This window comes from Heloderma suspectum, chromosome 4 (assembly GCF_057233095.1).
Source record: "Heloderma suspectum isolate Gila_16-S chromosome 4, 16-S_ref, whole genome shotgun sequence".
NCBI lineage: Eukaryota > Metazoa > Chordata > Lepidosauria > Squamata > Helodermatidae > Heloderma > Heloderma suspectum.
Genome location: NC_139461.1, coordinates 78,451,543 through 78,464,326, shown reverse-complemented (window position 1 = coordinate 78,464,326; position 12,784 = coordinate 78,451,543). Strand labels below are relative to the sequence as shown.

The 12,784-nt window shown below is 40.7% G+C and overlaps 1 protein-coding gene across 1 annotated transcript in view; it reads left to right on the top strand.

The window, feature by feature from the left end:
• TTC39C (tetratricopeptide repeat domain 39C) overlaps nucleotides 1-12,784 on the top strand; it is a 63,955-nt gene that overhangs the window by 14,392 nt on the left and 36,779 nt on the right. Inside the window, exon 2 of the mRNA XM_084849692.1 lies at nucleotides 10,240-10,288. Coding sequence (XP_084705818.1) covers nucleotides 10,240-10,288 — 49 coding nt within the window. The remainder of the gene's footprint in view (nucleotides 1-10,239; nucleotides 10,289-12,784) is intronic.

Genomic DNA, 12,784 nt, shown 5'->3' with positions numbered 1-12,784 from the left:
AGATCATTCTATCGTTTTTAAGATTGTACCCCAGTACTGCTTTTCCCACCCTTCTGTTGACTATGAGTGCTACTCCATTTCTTCTAAGGGATTCTTGCCCACAGTAGTAGATATGATGGTCACCTGAATTAAATTCACCCATGCCTGTCCATTTTAGTTCGCTGATTCCCAAGATGTCGATGTTCAGTCTTGCCATCTCATGTTTGACCACCTGCAGCTTACCTTGATTCATTGATCTGACATTCCAGGTTCCTAAACAATATTGTTCTTTACAGCATTGGATTTTCTTTTCACCACCAGACACATCCACAGCTGAGTGTCCTTTCAGCTTTAGCCCAGCCGCTTCACTCTTTCTGGCGCTACTTGGAAATTCCCTCTGCTCTTCCCCAGTAGTATATTGGACACCTTCTGACCTGAGGGGCTCATCTTCCGGCGTCATCTCTTTTAACCTTGTGATACGTTTCATGGGGTTTTCTTGGCAAGAATCCTGGAGTGGGTTGCCATTTCCTTCTCCAGTGGACCACATTTTGTCAGAACTCTCCTCCATGACCTGTCCATCTTGGGTGGCCCTGCACGGAATAGCTTATGGCTTCACTGAGTAACGGAAGCCCCTTTGCCACAACAAGGCAGTGATCCATGAAGGGGAATACTATACTTACTATACTTAAAGTCAAGGACACCAAGAGTAGCAAGCTAGCACCTTGCATATTAACATCTGACCAATGGAAGTATGGCAAAGAAACTTCAGGTGCTTGGCCTGCAATGAAATCTCTAACTTGGATCATGAAAACATAATCTCTTCCCTGATGTCAAGAGCGGGAGGAGGATTTGTCAATGTCAGCATGATACACGTAATTTTTCAGTAATCGACAAAAGACTGATATAGGGGGAGGACAAGAATGGTGGGCATCTTATAATCTCTGCCTTTGTAGATCAAAATTAACAGTGGCTTAGTTCCAACTATTGTAAGGCTTATAGGCAATTTTTCCTTCTCAGCAAACTCAAAGAGAGACTCATAGAAATGGTAAAACAGCCCAGTGAAAATCTAGGGTGATTTGAACTTTCTTTCTGCCACCAAAAGTAAAAAGGTAAAAAGGTAGAATCTGTTTTTTAAAGCATCCCTGGATGCTGGTAAAAGAGCAAGTAGTAAACTTATTATGGCCATAATGCAAAAGGTAACGTGTGTACACATGTTTTGTCCTGTCCCAGAGTTCTATGACCAGTTTGGCAATTGTGTGGGATAGTTTTTAAAATTGTAAATTGAAGCAAATAATGAGTGCGCGCAAGTCGCTCAATGCTATGGAAGAATTGCACTGACAATTAGGTATAACTCTATACCGCTAATATGAGCCTTCCTTTGGGAGTCCTCCCTATTTCTCAAGTCTCAAAACTGCTTTTTGAAGAATGGATTGGAATGTGAGCATAAAATGATCATGTAGGCCTAGTATCCTGGGTTGGAAGTTTTGTCAGAGCCAAAGCAATTATGCCTTTTTCACCATAGACTTATTAACCAATCCACTACATAAGAAAATAAGAAGAGTCATGTTGGAACAGACTAAGGGTCCATCTAGTCCACCGTTCTGTTCACACAATGGCCAACCATCTGTCAACCAGGAACCCACAAGCAGGGTATGAGTGCAACAGCACCCTCCCACCCGTGTTCCCCAGAACTGGTGTACATAGGCTCTCTGCTGCAGGTACTGGAGGTAGCACGTAGACTTCAAGAATAGCAGCCACTGATAGCCTTTTCCTCCAGGTATTTGTCCAACCCCCTTTTAAAGCCATCCAAATTGGTGGCCATCACTACATCCTGTGGTAACAAGTTCCATAGTTTAATTATGCACTGTGTGAAGAAGGACTTTCTTCTACTACCTACCTGCTACTCTTCTAACCTGCAAAATTCTCTACAGTAACCTTTCTCAACCTGGTGTCCCAATACATCTGGAGGGCTTTAATTCCCAGTTTAGCTGCCTGGGGGATCCTGGGAATTGTATTCCAACACTTCTGGCGGGCACCAGGTCGGGAAAGGCTGCTTTAAAGTCCGTATAGTTCTGCATTCACACAACAGCCTTGTCACTGATAGAGTGCTAGTGTCCTATCTTTTCAGCAGATAATTCTCTTCCCCAGATTTCATGCACCATAGAAAGTGCTTTACTGAAGCTGGTTTGTGCCCTTACTGTGTTGTTTATTCAGGCATGTAGGAATTTTCAAAACTAGTAGGCAATGAGCTTTCACATTGTACACCTTCTTTGCTAGCCCTCTGAGCTATTTGTTTCTGCCAAGAGGTTAGTACATTCATTTTGATTGCTTGTCTCCAACAAATAATGCCTAATTAAAATTTTTGTTCTCAAAACAGTGAAAGGGTTATTCTGGATTTTGTTCCAAGTTGGTGAGAACAGAATGTAATAGTTAATGATTTCAGTGAATAATAAACACCCGAGTAAATGTAGACAATGGTGCAGTTTATATCATTGTAGTAGCAGTAGCGTTGATTAAGAGTGATTCTTATGTCCACCAGCCAATGAAATTATGCTTTTATTTTAGACTAGAACCATGAGATAGATTGGTCTGGGCTAGAACTACTTGGACTAGAAATGAAATCATTTAGCTCTTTGAACTGTAACTGTTCTGAACACCCAGTCATAGCACATTTATAACCTGCAGATGGAACTTGATACGCCATATAGATGTTTTTTAAAACTCTTAATAAATCTACACTTAGAGAGGAGCTACAGCGGCTTCACAACTCTTTGAACTAATGGAAAGGAAAAGAAATAAAGCTAGGCTAACATTTCTGGTTCTGTGTCTTACCGTCCCTGTATTCATGTTTGGTTGGTGTTTGATTAGCAGGCATGTGGATTTTCTGTGTTTGTGTGGACTACCATGTTAATTTCAATGGAGAACACATTTCTTTCCTCATGTGTACTTGGTTACATGAGTCTGCTTCTTTTATTGGAATTAATGGGGGAGCTCATATGAGTTAAGGGGCTATGTAAATGATTGGAATCCATGTGTCCATAAGAAGCAGTGGTATCATGATGGCTGTCATCAGACCATATCTGGACCTTGGCTTGCAAGCTCTTGCACAATCCTCTGTGAGTGCTTCCAGACTCCTCCTGGTGCTGCCAACTAAAAGGCATTGTATAGTGATTCCCCCTTCCCTCTTTACTGGTTTGTTTTTCTGGTAAGCAAGGGTTACAGATATGAGGGTTATAAATGGAAGAAGTTGTCATCTGAATCCCTTCTAAAATTCTGTGTGCTTGTGGCACGATGACTGCTCAATAAAAGCCTCATTTGGAAGCACCCTGTTACGTTTCCTCTGTTACTGCCTGTTGAAGATCTTAGGCTAATATGAGCCCCCCCCCCCCCATCCAAAGGCTGGTAAATATGCATCCAAGGAAGAGAAGGAAAGGAAGGGGAAGCCTCCTTCCCCAAATAAGGATAATCTGTGGTCAGTATGTACCTTATGGGCAGGACTGGCAGAGGATCTTGTCTACCTTTAGAGAACTTTCTGTTTAGAATATGTTGATAAAGATAACTGCTACTCTATAGTCTATAACTTCTCAACTTTTGGTCAAATCAGTAAAATGGCTGCTTGGCAACACTAGGTAGAAGTAAAAATTGAATCCATATTTCCCAAATTTAAATCAGAAGAATCAGCAGTTTTAATCCATTGTAACAAAAAACAGCAAAGACTTGTTGCAAGTTAAAGGGTAACACATTTATTATGGTGCGGTGGCTTAGTGGTTAAGACGCTGAACTGCAGACTGGAAGGTCGGCAGGTCAGCAGTTCGAGACCCGAGTGCTGCGTGACGGAGTGAGCTCCCGTCTTCAGTCCCAGCTCCTGCCAACCTAGCAGTTCGAAAGCAAGAAATTGCAAGTAGATAAATAGGTACCGCCTCGGCGGGAAAGGTAACAGCGTTCCGTACACCTCGGTGTTCAGTCATGCCGGCCACATGACCACGGAAGCGTCTTCGGACAGCGCTGGCTCTTCGGCTTAGAAACGGGGATGAGCACCACACCCTAGAGTCGGACACGACTGGTTGGGGACACCTTTACCTTTACCTTAAGCTTGCATGGACTGCAGTCCACTTTATCAGAAGGATGCAGATTTTTTGCAGAACTGGCTTTCCAATTACAAAACTGCAGAAGCTTTCACTTGTTCCCATTTCTGTGGCAATCAGGAAAACTTTATTACAATGCCTTCATCTTGTCATTAAATCTTTATGTGAAAAAGGATTACAAAAGATTGGATGTCATTGAATATTCTTAGTGTATAAAATTTTGAGCATCACTTGAACTGTCTTAAAAACAGAACAACCTAGAAGAATATTGTTCCCTTTAATAGTGAACTCAGCTGGTGAGTGATCACAGGATTGTAGCCAAATAGGGCCACTCACAAATGAGAGGAAGGTATCAGAATGCTCCAAGTGAACCCCATGTCTTGCAGAAATGTCAAAAAATTTTCGGGAAAAACCCTAAAGGGGCAGAACTACTCCTGAACTACTCAGTGGGGACCAAATGTGCTGAGGGTCTGAGAGAATGGGGAAGGGGAATGGAGTGGAATGCAGTATCCTGCAAAAGGCTATTGCTGGATGGATGGAACACTGAACAGGAGCACTCCATACTGTAACATCTTGTTGCAGATCCCATGTATGTTGCTAATACTACCACAGTTCTATATAAGTTGTTTCTATAAGAAATCATCCTACCTTCAAATATCTTTACATTTTTGGTAAAGTAAAATATATAGCAAGAGTACCACCAGTGCTTTAATATTCTAATGTTTCCTATATATTACTGTGTTTCCTTCTCTCCTCCCCTTTCCTCTTTTTCTTCTTCTTGCAGGAGAGGATTAGGGAATATGGAATTGCTCTTTTTCTAGCCACTAAATCCCATTATGAGAATCTTTAGTTCAAAGGCATGCCTTATCAGGAAAATAGTATTGAGTGTAAACCATCAAAAAGGCTAGAAATGATAAAGGCATTAATATCAGCTGCTTTCTCAGAAACCCTTCTGGTAGCAATGGGAAAAATCAACTGACAGAACGCATCTTTAAAAAGAGACCACCGGCCCACAATTTTGGGGAAATGTGGGGAAAGATACAGAATACTAAGTGCTTGGGGTGATGAAATTATACAAGAACAGAAGACTGTATAGAGTATAGAACAGGAACCAATTGAGGAATTGTTGTGTGTTTGAATGAAATGCAGACAGTTGAGGGGAGCAACAGTAGACGTTGACTATAATCAATCATATTATAGTTCCTTGGAGGAAAAAAGGTGGGATAGAAATGCAATAAATAAATATATAATGGCTGATTTATGAGTCTTCACAGTGGCATGATTGCGTCTTCCATACTGCTGAATTCCCTATCATTCTGATAATGTTTGAATTATAGACGTGCAGGAGTTAAGATGGAGGGGGTCAAATGACTTTCAGCCATTATAAGCTCTTTACATTCAAAATGCTGCTAAAATCCAGATCATTTGTCCAAACAGTCTGAAATTTCACATGGAGCATCTAGGTGTTTGAATGTCATGATCAGACAGTTCTGTTGAGAAATGGCTGAAGTACAGCAGTTCAAAATGTTCACCTTGTCCATTTTTCTTCTCTCCAACCCTTCTTGTCCAGGCATAGTGTAACTATTTAAAATGCATCCTTTAAAGGCACTCAGAATTCAAGGGATTAGGACAGGTCTTTCGAGCTTGTCTGGAAGATATGATTTAGATACATTCTGTACCTAAATATATCCAGTTTAGGTATATGAATTTTCATAGACTTGTGTATACATTTGAAGCAATGAAGATGACCTCTCAAGCTGCTTTTATTCTTGCTGATTGTTGTGTGTCCTAATTAAGTTCCTGAAAAAAATTGTTCTTGAGGCTAATTAAAATTCAAGTGATCCCTTGTGGAATAGATGTTTCCTTTTGGCAATTTTTTGGCAATTAAATATTTTGTTCAAGCCTGAGCAGAAAATATTTAATTGGCTGTTTAATGTAACGTATGTAGCACTACTATTTCTTTCTTTGTTCATATCTTGGTTATTCTGATATCGGTTTGTCATGTAATATTTAAATGTATTATCTTCTGACACATACATGATGACATGAAACTAGAGAGTTAAGATTACAGGGACCATCTAGTTTTGAGCCACAGTTCTTCAATGCCTGTAAAAGTTAAGGCAAACTGGCTTAAGTGATGAGAGTGAGTCACAGGTTTCTCCTTTTTTGCCTTAAGCAGGTATAAAATTATGTGTTCACTTATTGATTCTAGTGTGGTCTAGGGTAAACCTGGTCTTGGACTTCATCTGGTTTCAAATGGTAGCTTTGCAGGTCAGTGTTCTGATCAATAAAATAAGAAAAAATAATACTTACCGCATAGGGTTACTGAGAGAGAACAAAGCAGTGCTGGGTGGGCTGGAAACATTGAGCTGGAAAGAAGATGGAGGAGCAGGGTAGCTGGCAGAGATGGGATAGACATGTTACAGGCTTGTGAGGAATCATGGGAAGGTGGGAAGAAATGATTTGGTAATTTCTGCCCCCCAAGAGTGCAGTAGCATAAGATTGCTGAGGTTCAGGAAGCTACTCATCCAGGTTTGGAACTCAGCAGTCTAGTGCTATAGAATGTTGCTTCTGCATGCTAACTTCCTAGGTGACTAGGAAAGTGCTCCTCTAGTCCCAGTCCCAACTGGTAAGTCCCCTTTTTCAAAATCTTTCTCTTCCTGTGGAGAGTTTGGGTGGGGGGGAAATGCATACCTCATATGTATGAAGTTTTACTTCTTTTTTTAAATAATTATCTTTCTCAGTATGAGGTGGGGTGTCTATCAAGTATGCAGAAACCCCTATTTTGTCTGTGAACGGCCCTGTTTTGCTGCCCTATGGACAGGCATGGAAACATAAAATGTCCTATTAGAAAGAGTGATTAGGTAGAGGCACAAAAGGAATGTAAGAAGAGCCTTGTTGTATCGGACCAAAGGCCTATCTTGGGTGGGGAACTATTCCAACCCTGGGGCCAGATTGACTCCTAGGAAATCCACCAGGGGCCAGATGACATCAGGAGCTGGTCCTCCCCCTACCTGATGGTGATGTCATCTAAGTCCCATTCTCATCTCCAATCACATCTCCAATCACTGATCAGATATAAGAGCAAGCTTTCTCTTGCTAGCCCTAGCTTTCTCTAGCACTGATAAATGGGGATTAAAGTGCTAAACAATGGCAAATGGGTGTGATGTTAGGAAGGGTCTGTGCCTGTTTAGGAAGCCTTGCAGGTTGGATCAGAGACCATGGCAGACCAGAGGTTCCCTGTCTCTGGAATCTCTAGGCCAGCATCCTGTTTCCCTCAGTGGCCAACCAGATGCCTCTGGGAAGCACACAAGCAGGACATGAGGGCAATAGCCCTCTCCTGCTGATGTTCCCCAGCAACTGGTATTCACAGTCATGCTTGCCTCTGACCCTGGAGGAGACATATAGCAGTCATGGGTAGCAGCCATTGATAAGCCTTATCTTTCATGAATTTGAATTTGTCTAGTCCCCTTTTAAGACATCTAAGTTGGTGGCCATCACCATATCTTGTAGCTGCAAGAGGCAGAGGCCTGAGTGCAAAAGGGTATGTGGAAAGTATGGGATAAAAAGAAAAGGAGGTAGCCAAAAACATAAAACAGGGCCTAGGCACATACAAGTTACTGCACTGAATATCTAAGAAGTACAGACAAGACTGGATAGTTTTCAACAGTATCCTTCTGACAGCAGAATGGACACCACTGGTGGATTGAATTGGGAGACCCTATGAAGCACATTTGGGGAGTGTGCAGGGGACCTGCGTAGGGGGAGAGGGGAAGGGAAACTCCTTTTATGCAAGTGGAAGTTCACTTGTACAACACTGGATGTAGCCCACGATCTTGATTCTCCTTGAGAATTGATGGTGTTTGAGACTCATAAGCATCTGGTGATTTCCATCACTTAGAAATCCTGGTGGGTATCAGTAGAACAGCTTTGGCCTGGTTCTGTTTCTTTAGGTGCACACGGAGGGAGTTTAGGAGCTGTTAGCCCTATGCTATGGAAATATTGTGGTATTTTACAGAGCTCTATATTATCAGATGATTTTCTAAAGTATATTTTTGGCAATGTTCGCATCTCCTCCTTGTGCCATTAAACCTCCTGCAATACTTAATTACAAGGCACTTCTAAAACAAATGAAAATCAACTTCCGTTTGTTCTGATGTTGTTACTCAGTGTGTTCCTTGTCCTAAAGTCACCTCTGACGGTGTATGTTTTGGTTCTTTGTGATCTTACCTTACCGCACACTACGTTACGAAAGTATCTCAATCAGGGCAGGCTATACCAGTGGCAAGCACCCACTTGTGCTAGATGGCAGGTGCTGGAGTATCATTAACAGCAGATGAGTTGTGCAATTGTCTTGGACAATATCTGCTTGGGGAACCGTGATTTAGTCCCTCTCTATCAGATAGTCCCTGATCAGCACTCATAAAGGTAATTGGGCTGCCCATTTCATAGGAGATGCACATGTGAAATCAGTCGAGCACAGATCAAGATGGAAGTGGACTAATTTAATGCCACACATTTGTGCATATGCAGGAGGATCCTATCCAGTGAGAAAGTCACATTCCCTGCACACATCGATCTTGCTAGAGAGAGGTGGCTGGTTTTGTAGCACTGTGTGATTAACAGAATTTTTTGTATTAAGGATTTAGTTGGATACTGTGGAGCTTTTTTTACAGTATGTCCAATAGCTGGACAACTTCTCCTTGGAAATAAACTTGTGCAAAGCAGATAAATGCTAACTATACATAAGAAATAGCCTGAAAAAGCTTCATAGCCACAGTCCCGCATGTAGTTATGGATGCGTAATCCATTGAAATCAATGACACAGCCTGGTTCTAACTACATTTACTAAGAAGCTACTGAAAGTAACTGTGTAAACAACACTGGGTGCTAAACAGCCCAATGCTAACTGTTAAGTGCATATAATAAATATCTGGATATGGGAACTATGATACTCTATAAAGGTCACCATGGTGACTGTTCAACACCATAGAATTTCTTTTAGTTTGTGGTAATTGAGACCCTGATCTCCTAGCTGTTCTGTGAATAGATTGTCTATGGCCTTTGTTTCTAGTTCATGGGTAAACTTATGCAATAGAGAGGCACCTTTATTATAAGTCTTCTTAAGCACATGGATAAGAAGATAAAGAATTATAGAAGTCTTTCACTTTTATTTCTAATATTAACTTTCTTTAATGTAATACTGTTGTATACTTGTGTAATTAAAAATTAGGGCTGTAGTCTACCAAAGCTAGAACTCCAGAGTGACTCCGGCCGCTTGCGCTGTTGAAGAAGCAAGTCAGTTTTCAATCTGAAATATATTTTGCTTCAGCAGTGTGACTAAGGTGGGAATGTCAAAGAAACCTGATTCTGGCTGCAGACCTGATTTTCTCATGTGTTTCTATGCAGGCATATGCCTGCAACATGGGTAGGGCTAAGTGTGGGGTGAGACATGGGTGAGCACGCAAGCCCCAGTCCCAAATGTCCCTATATGCCCCTCTGAGTTAATACCTTTACATGTTCAGCACAAAGATCTGAAAAGGAGCAGGGAGTGTGATCACGGGAGCTTTGTAAGCAAATTCAAGTCCCTTTTCAGAAATTCATGCATGAAGATCTTTAACTTAGGTGGACATGTCAAGATTTTTGGCAGTAGCCTTGCATGCTCGCCCACATTCCATCCCCAGTTTAGCCCTACATGTGTTACAGGTGAACACCTTCATAGAGTTACTGGTTTTGCTTAGTTGGATTGCTACCTAGAGCATTACCCTATTTGCACTAAATTCATGTAGTAATTAATTTCAGTTAGTCCACGCTAAACGCATGATGTGTTCTTTATTTTTAAATGAGTTGAATTTGATGCTGGGAATTTTGCAAATGCAGCAGATATACTTTTTAAAACTAAGCATACTGTTTAAAAGTGAAACATAATTTTGTATCTGGAATAGTTATTTCATAGAAAGGTCTTTATTGTGATCCATGTTTTGATCTGTCACAGTGTACTGAAAATTAAGGAACAATGCTGCTGTCTTTTCTCCCAAAATACTTAAAAATATTGGGTGTAATTCATTGGCATTATTCAAAGATGTTTTATCAAATTATTTGACTTCTTTTCTAAGTAGTAGTAAGGAATGTTGCATACATATAGTAACTTTGCCCCCCCCCCCTCTTTTTACAGAAACCATAGTCCATTAATGAGTTTTGGAGCCAGCTTTGTCAGTTTTTTGGTAAGTGAGCACAAAATATTCCTATAGTCATCTGTATTTCATTTCTTTAGGACAATACAGTATATGTGATGCAGAATATATATTTGTATTTATATTATTGCCACTATTTATGAAAGTGAGTGGCTTTAAACTTGTTTTTTACAGATGCCTGTAAATGCAGCATCTCAATTTATGCAAAAGAATGTGCACTATAATTCATAATTTAGGCCTGTGAGCAAGACACTAGCCATAGTTTGCAGATTTGGACATCATGGCAAACTATCCTTGGAGAAAATGAAGTGAAGGGGGAGGAGGGTCTGGTTCATGATGAGTGAACCAGGCCTTTGTTTTTTCTCTTATCGTGTTAGTCATCCAGATGGAACTGTAGTAGTATTAGCAAAAAGTCATCTTGAAGCACATAAGCACATATCCTTTTCCCTCCCACAGGATCCAAATGCCAAATCAAGGAAAGGGATAAAAAGATCAGTGTAGGAATCCTTATGCAACTCCTGCACTAGTCTGAGGAGTGGAGTTAGAGTACTGGCATTGTTCCCAGGAGTTTTGATTATGCTGTACACTGTATTGTGTTCAAACCTTTCTCTGAGGGGTGTTTACGCTGCCTTCTCTCTTCCCATGGTCCGGCATTTCTGCACACTTGCATGAATCCTGCTGTTGGAAAAGAGATGGTCAAGACTGAAGACTGGGCTGGGTCCAGGCTTGGTCATACTGAGAGCCAGTTTGCATAGGCTCTTCGGTTATGTGAGGGTTGATTCCTGCTCCAGCCGCCCACGTTCGGACAACATGAGAAGCTGCACCTGGGTGGGTGATTAGGCTGATGCTGCCTGGCATGTGCTGAGGCTTAAACAAACCACCACGTTTAATTCACAGGCCTGTTTAACCCACGGTGATTGTATGAACTAGGTCTTAGAGTACATGTATTGAAATCAGTGGAACTTTTTTTTAAATACCTTTTATTCTATTTTTTATCTTTATAAATGAAATAAACAGTACCAACAACCTAGTCATTATCTACAGTTTCCAACAATACAGTATTCTTAGGAGGACACAGCAATAACGAAAAAGAAAAAAAAGAACAGAAGAAGGAAAAGGAAGAAAGCAAGAAAGAAAAAGAAAAAAATATAAAAATTACTTAAAAGGTTTAAATTTAAACTACATTACACACAAACTTCAAGTATCATTCTACTTAAAAGTTATACCTATAACATTGCCAGTATTACAGTTCAGTACAGCATAGATAATCAACCTTACATTTCAATATCATATCTTCAGTGTTATAGCAAGGGAGCAAGCCTACAATTAATTTCCAATAACCATATATTGCCCTTCAGTTAACATATAATACTAAAGCTTAACAATTTAATCAGCCAAAATATTGTTAATCAAAGTCTCATAATAATGATAGTAATAATAATAATAAGGAAGGAAATTAAAAAGGATAAGTAATAATAATAACAACTTTATGCTATCTATATTTTAGATAGTGTCATTTCTAAATCTGTGTATGAATGTATACATATCTATACACACACAAACAGGAATTTTATTATACAGTATATCATGTCCAATGTAAAAAAAGAAGTAAGAAAAAGAGAGAGAAAAAAAGAAGATATATGTAAACAGTCCTCTGGACTGGCATACTGCCTGGATCTTATAACCCAAATAATAATAATAATTGAAAGTTAGTCATGATCAACTTAATTCCCATTGATTTCAGTGCATCTACTCCAAGTATAACTAAACCTGGACCCAACCCACTGTTTTGTTTTAGCTGGAGTGTTCTGTGCCTCCTACAGCCCCAGTGCCTACCCCACTCCTCACCACCAGGGTTCCTACTCCACAATTTGATCATCTAGGTCTTGCCGTGAACAGGACTGTTATTTTTTACGTATGTACTTAAACTTGCAATCCTAAGCATCAGGGCTGGCAGCAAGGATAGGCAGGTTGGGCACCTGCTGAAGTCCCACACTCCAGCAGGGGCCCACTAACAAGAGCCCCCTGGACTTGCTCCTCCTCCTCACCATTGCAACCTGCATTTTCATCTACCTTTTGCTCTGACCCAGACAACAGTGGTGGTAAGAAGGAGGAGCAGTAGATCCCACTGCCTACTTGCTCACAGATTCTCTACTTGTCAAGCAAGCGATAGCAGTGATGAGAAAGAGGGTCAGGAGCACTAGCAGCTGGTGACAGTGGCTGTGAGAAGATAGATTCACTGAAGGAGGGGGCCCATTGAGAGTGTCTTGCCCAAGGGCCCTCAAAAACCTGGAGTCGGCACTGCTAAGTATACATACTTAGTGACCAGCTGCACTCCTTATTTCTATCTAACTTAGCAGTAAGATGCAATGAGCAATAGTATTTTAGATTAAAAAAAAAAAGAATAAGCAAGCCCAGCCTAGTAGTGGGAAGGTCTGTCAACAGCTGTTAGCCATGTTAGCCACTCAATTGAACCTCAGTGTATAAGGCAGCATATCCTCTGACTACTAGATGCTGGAATAAACA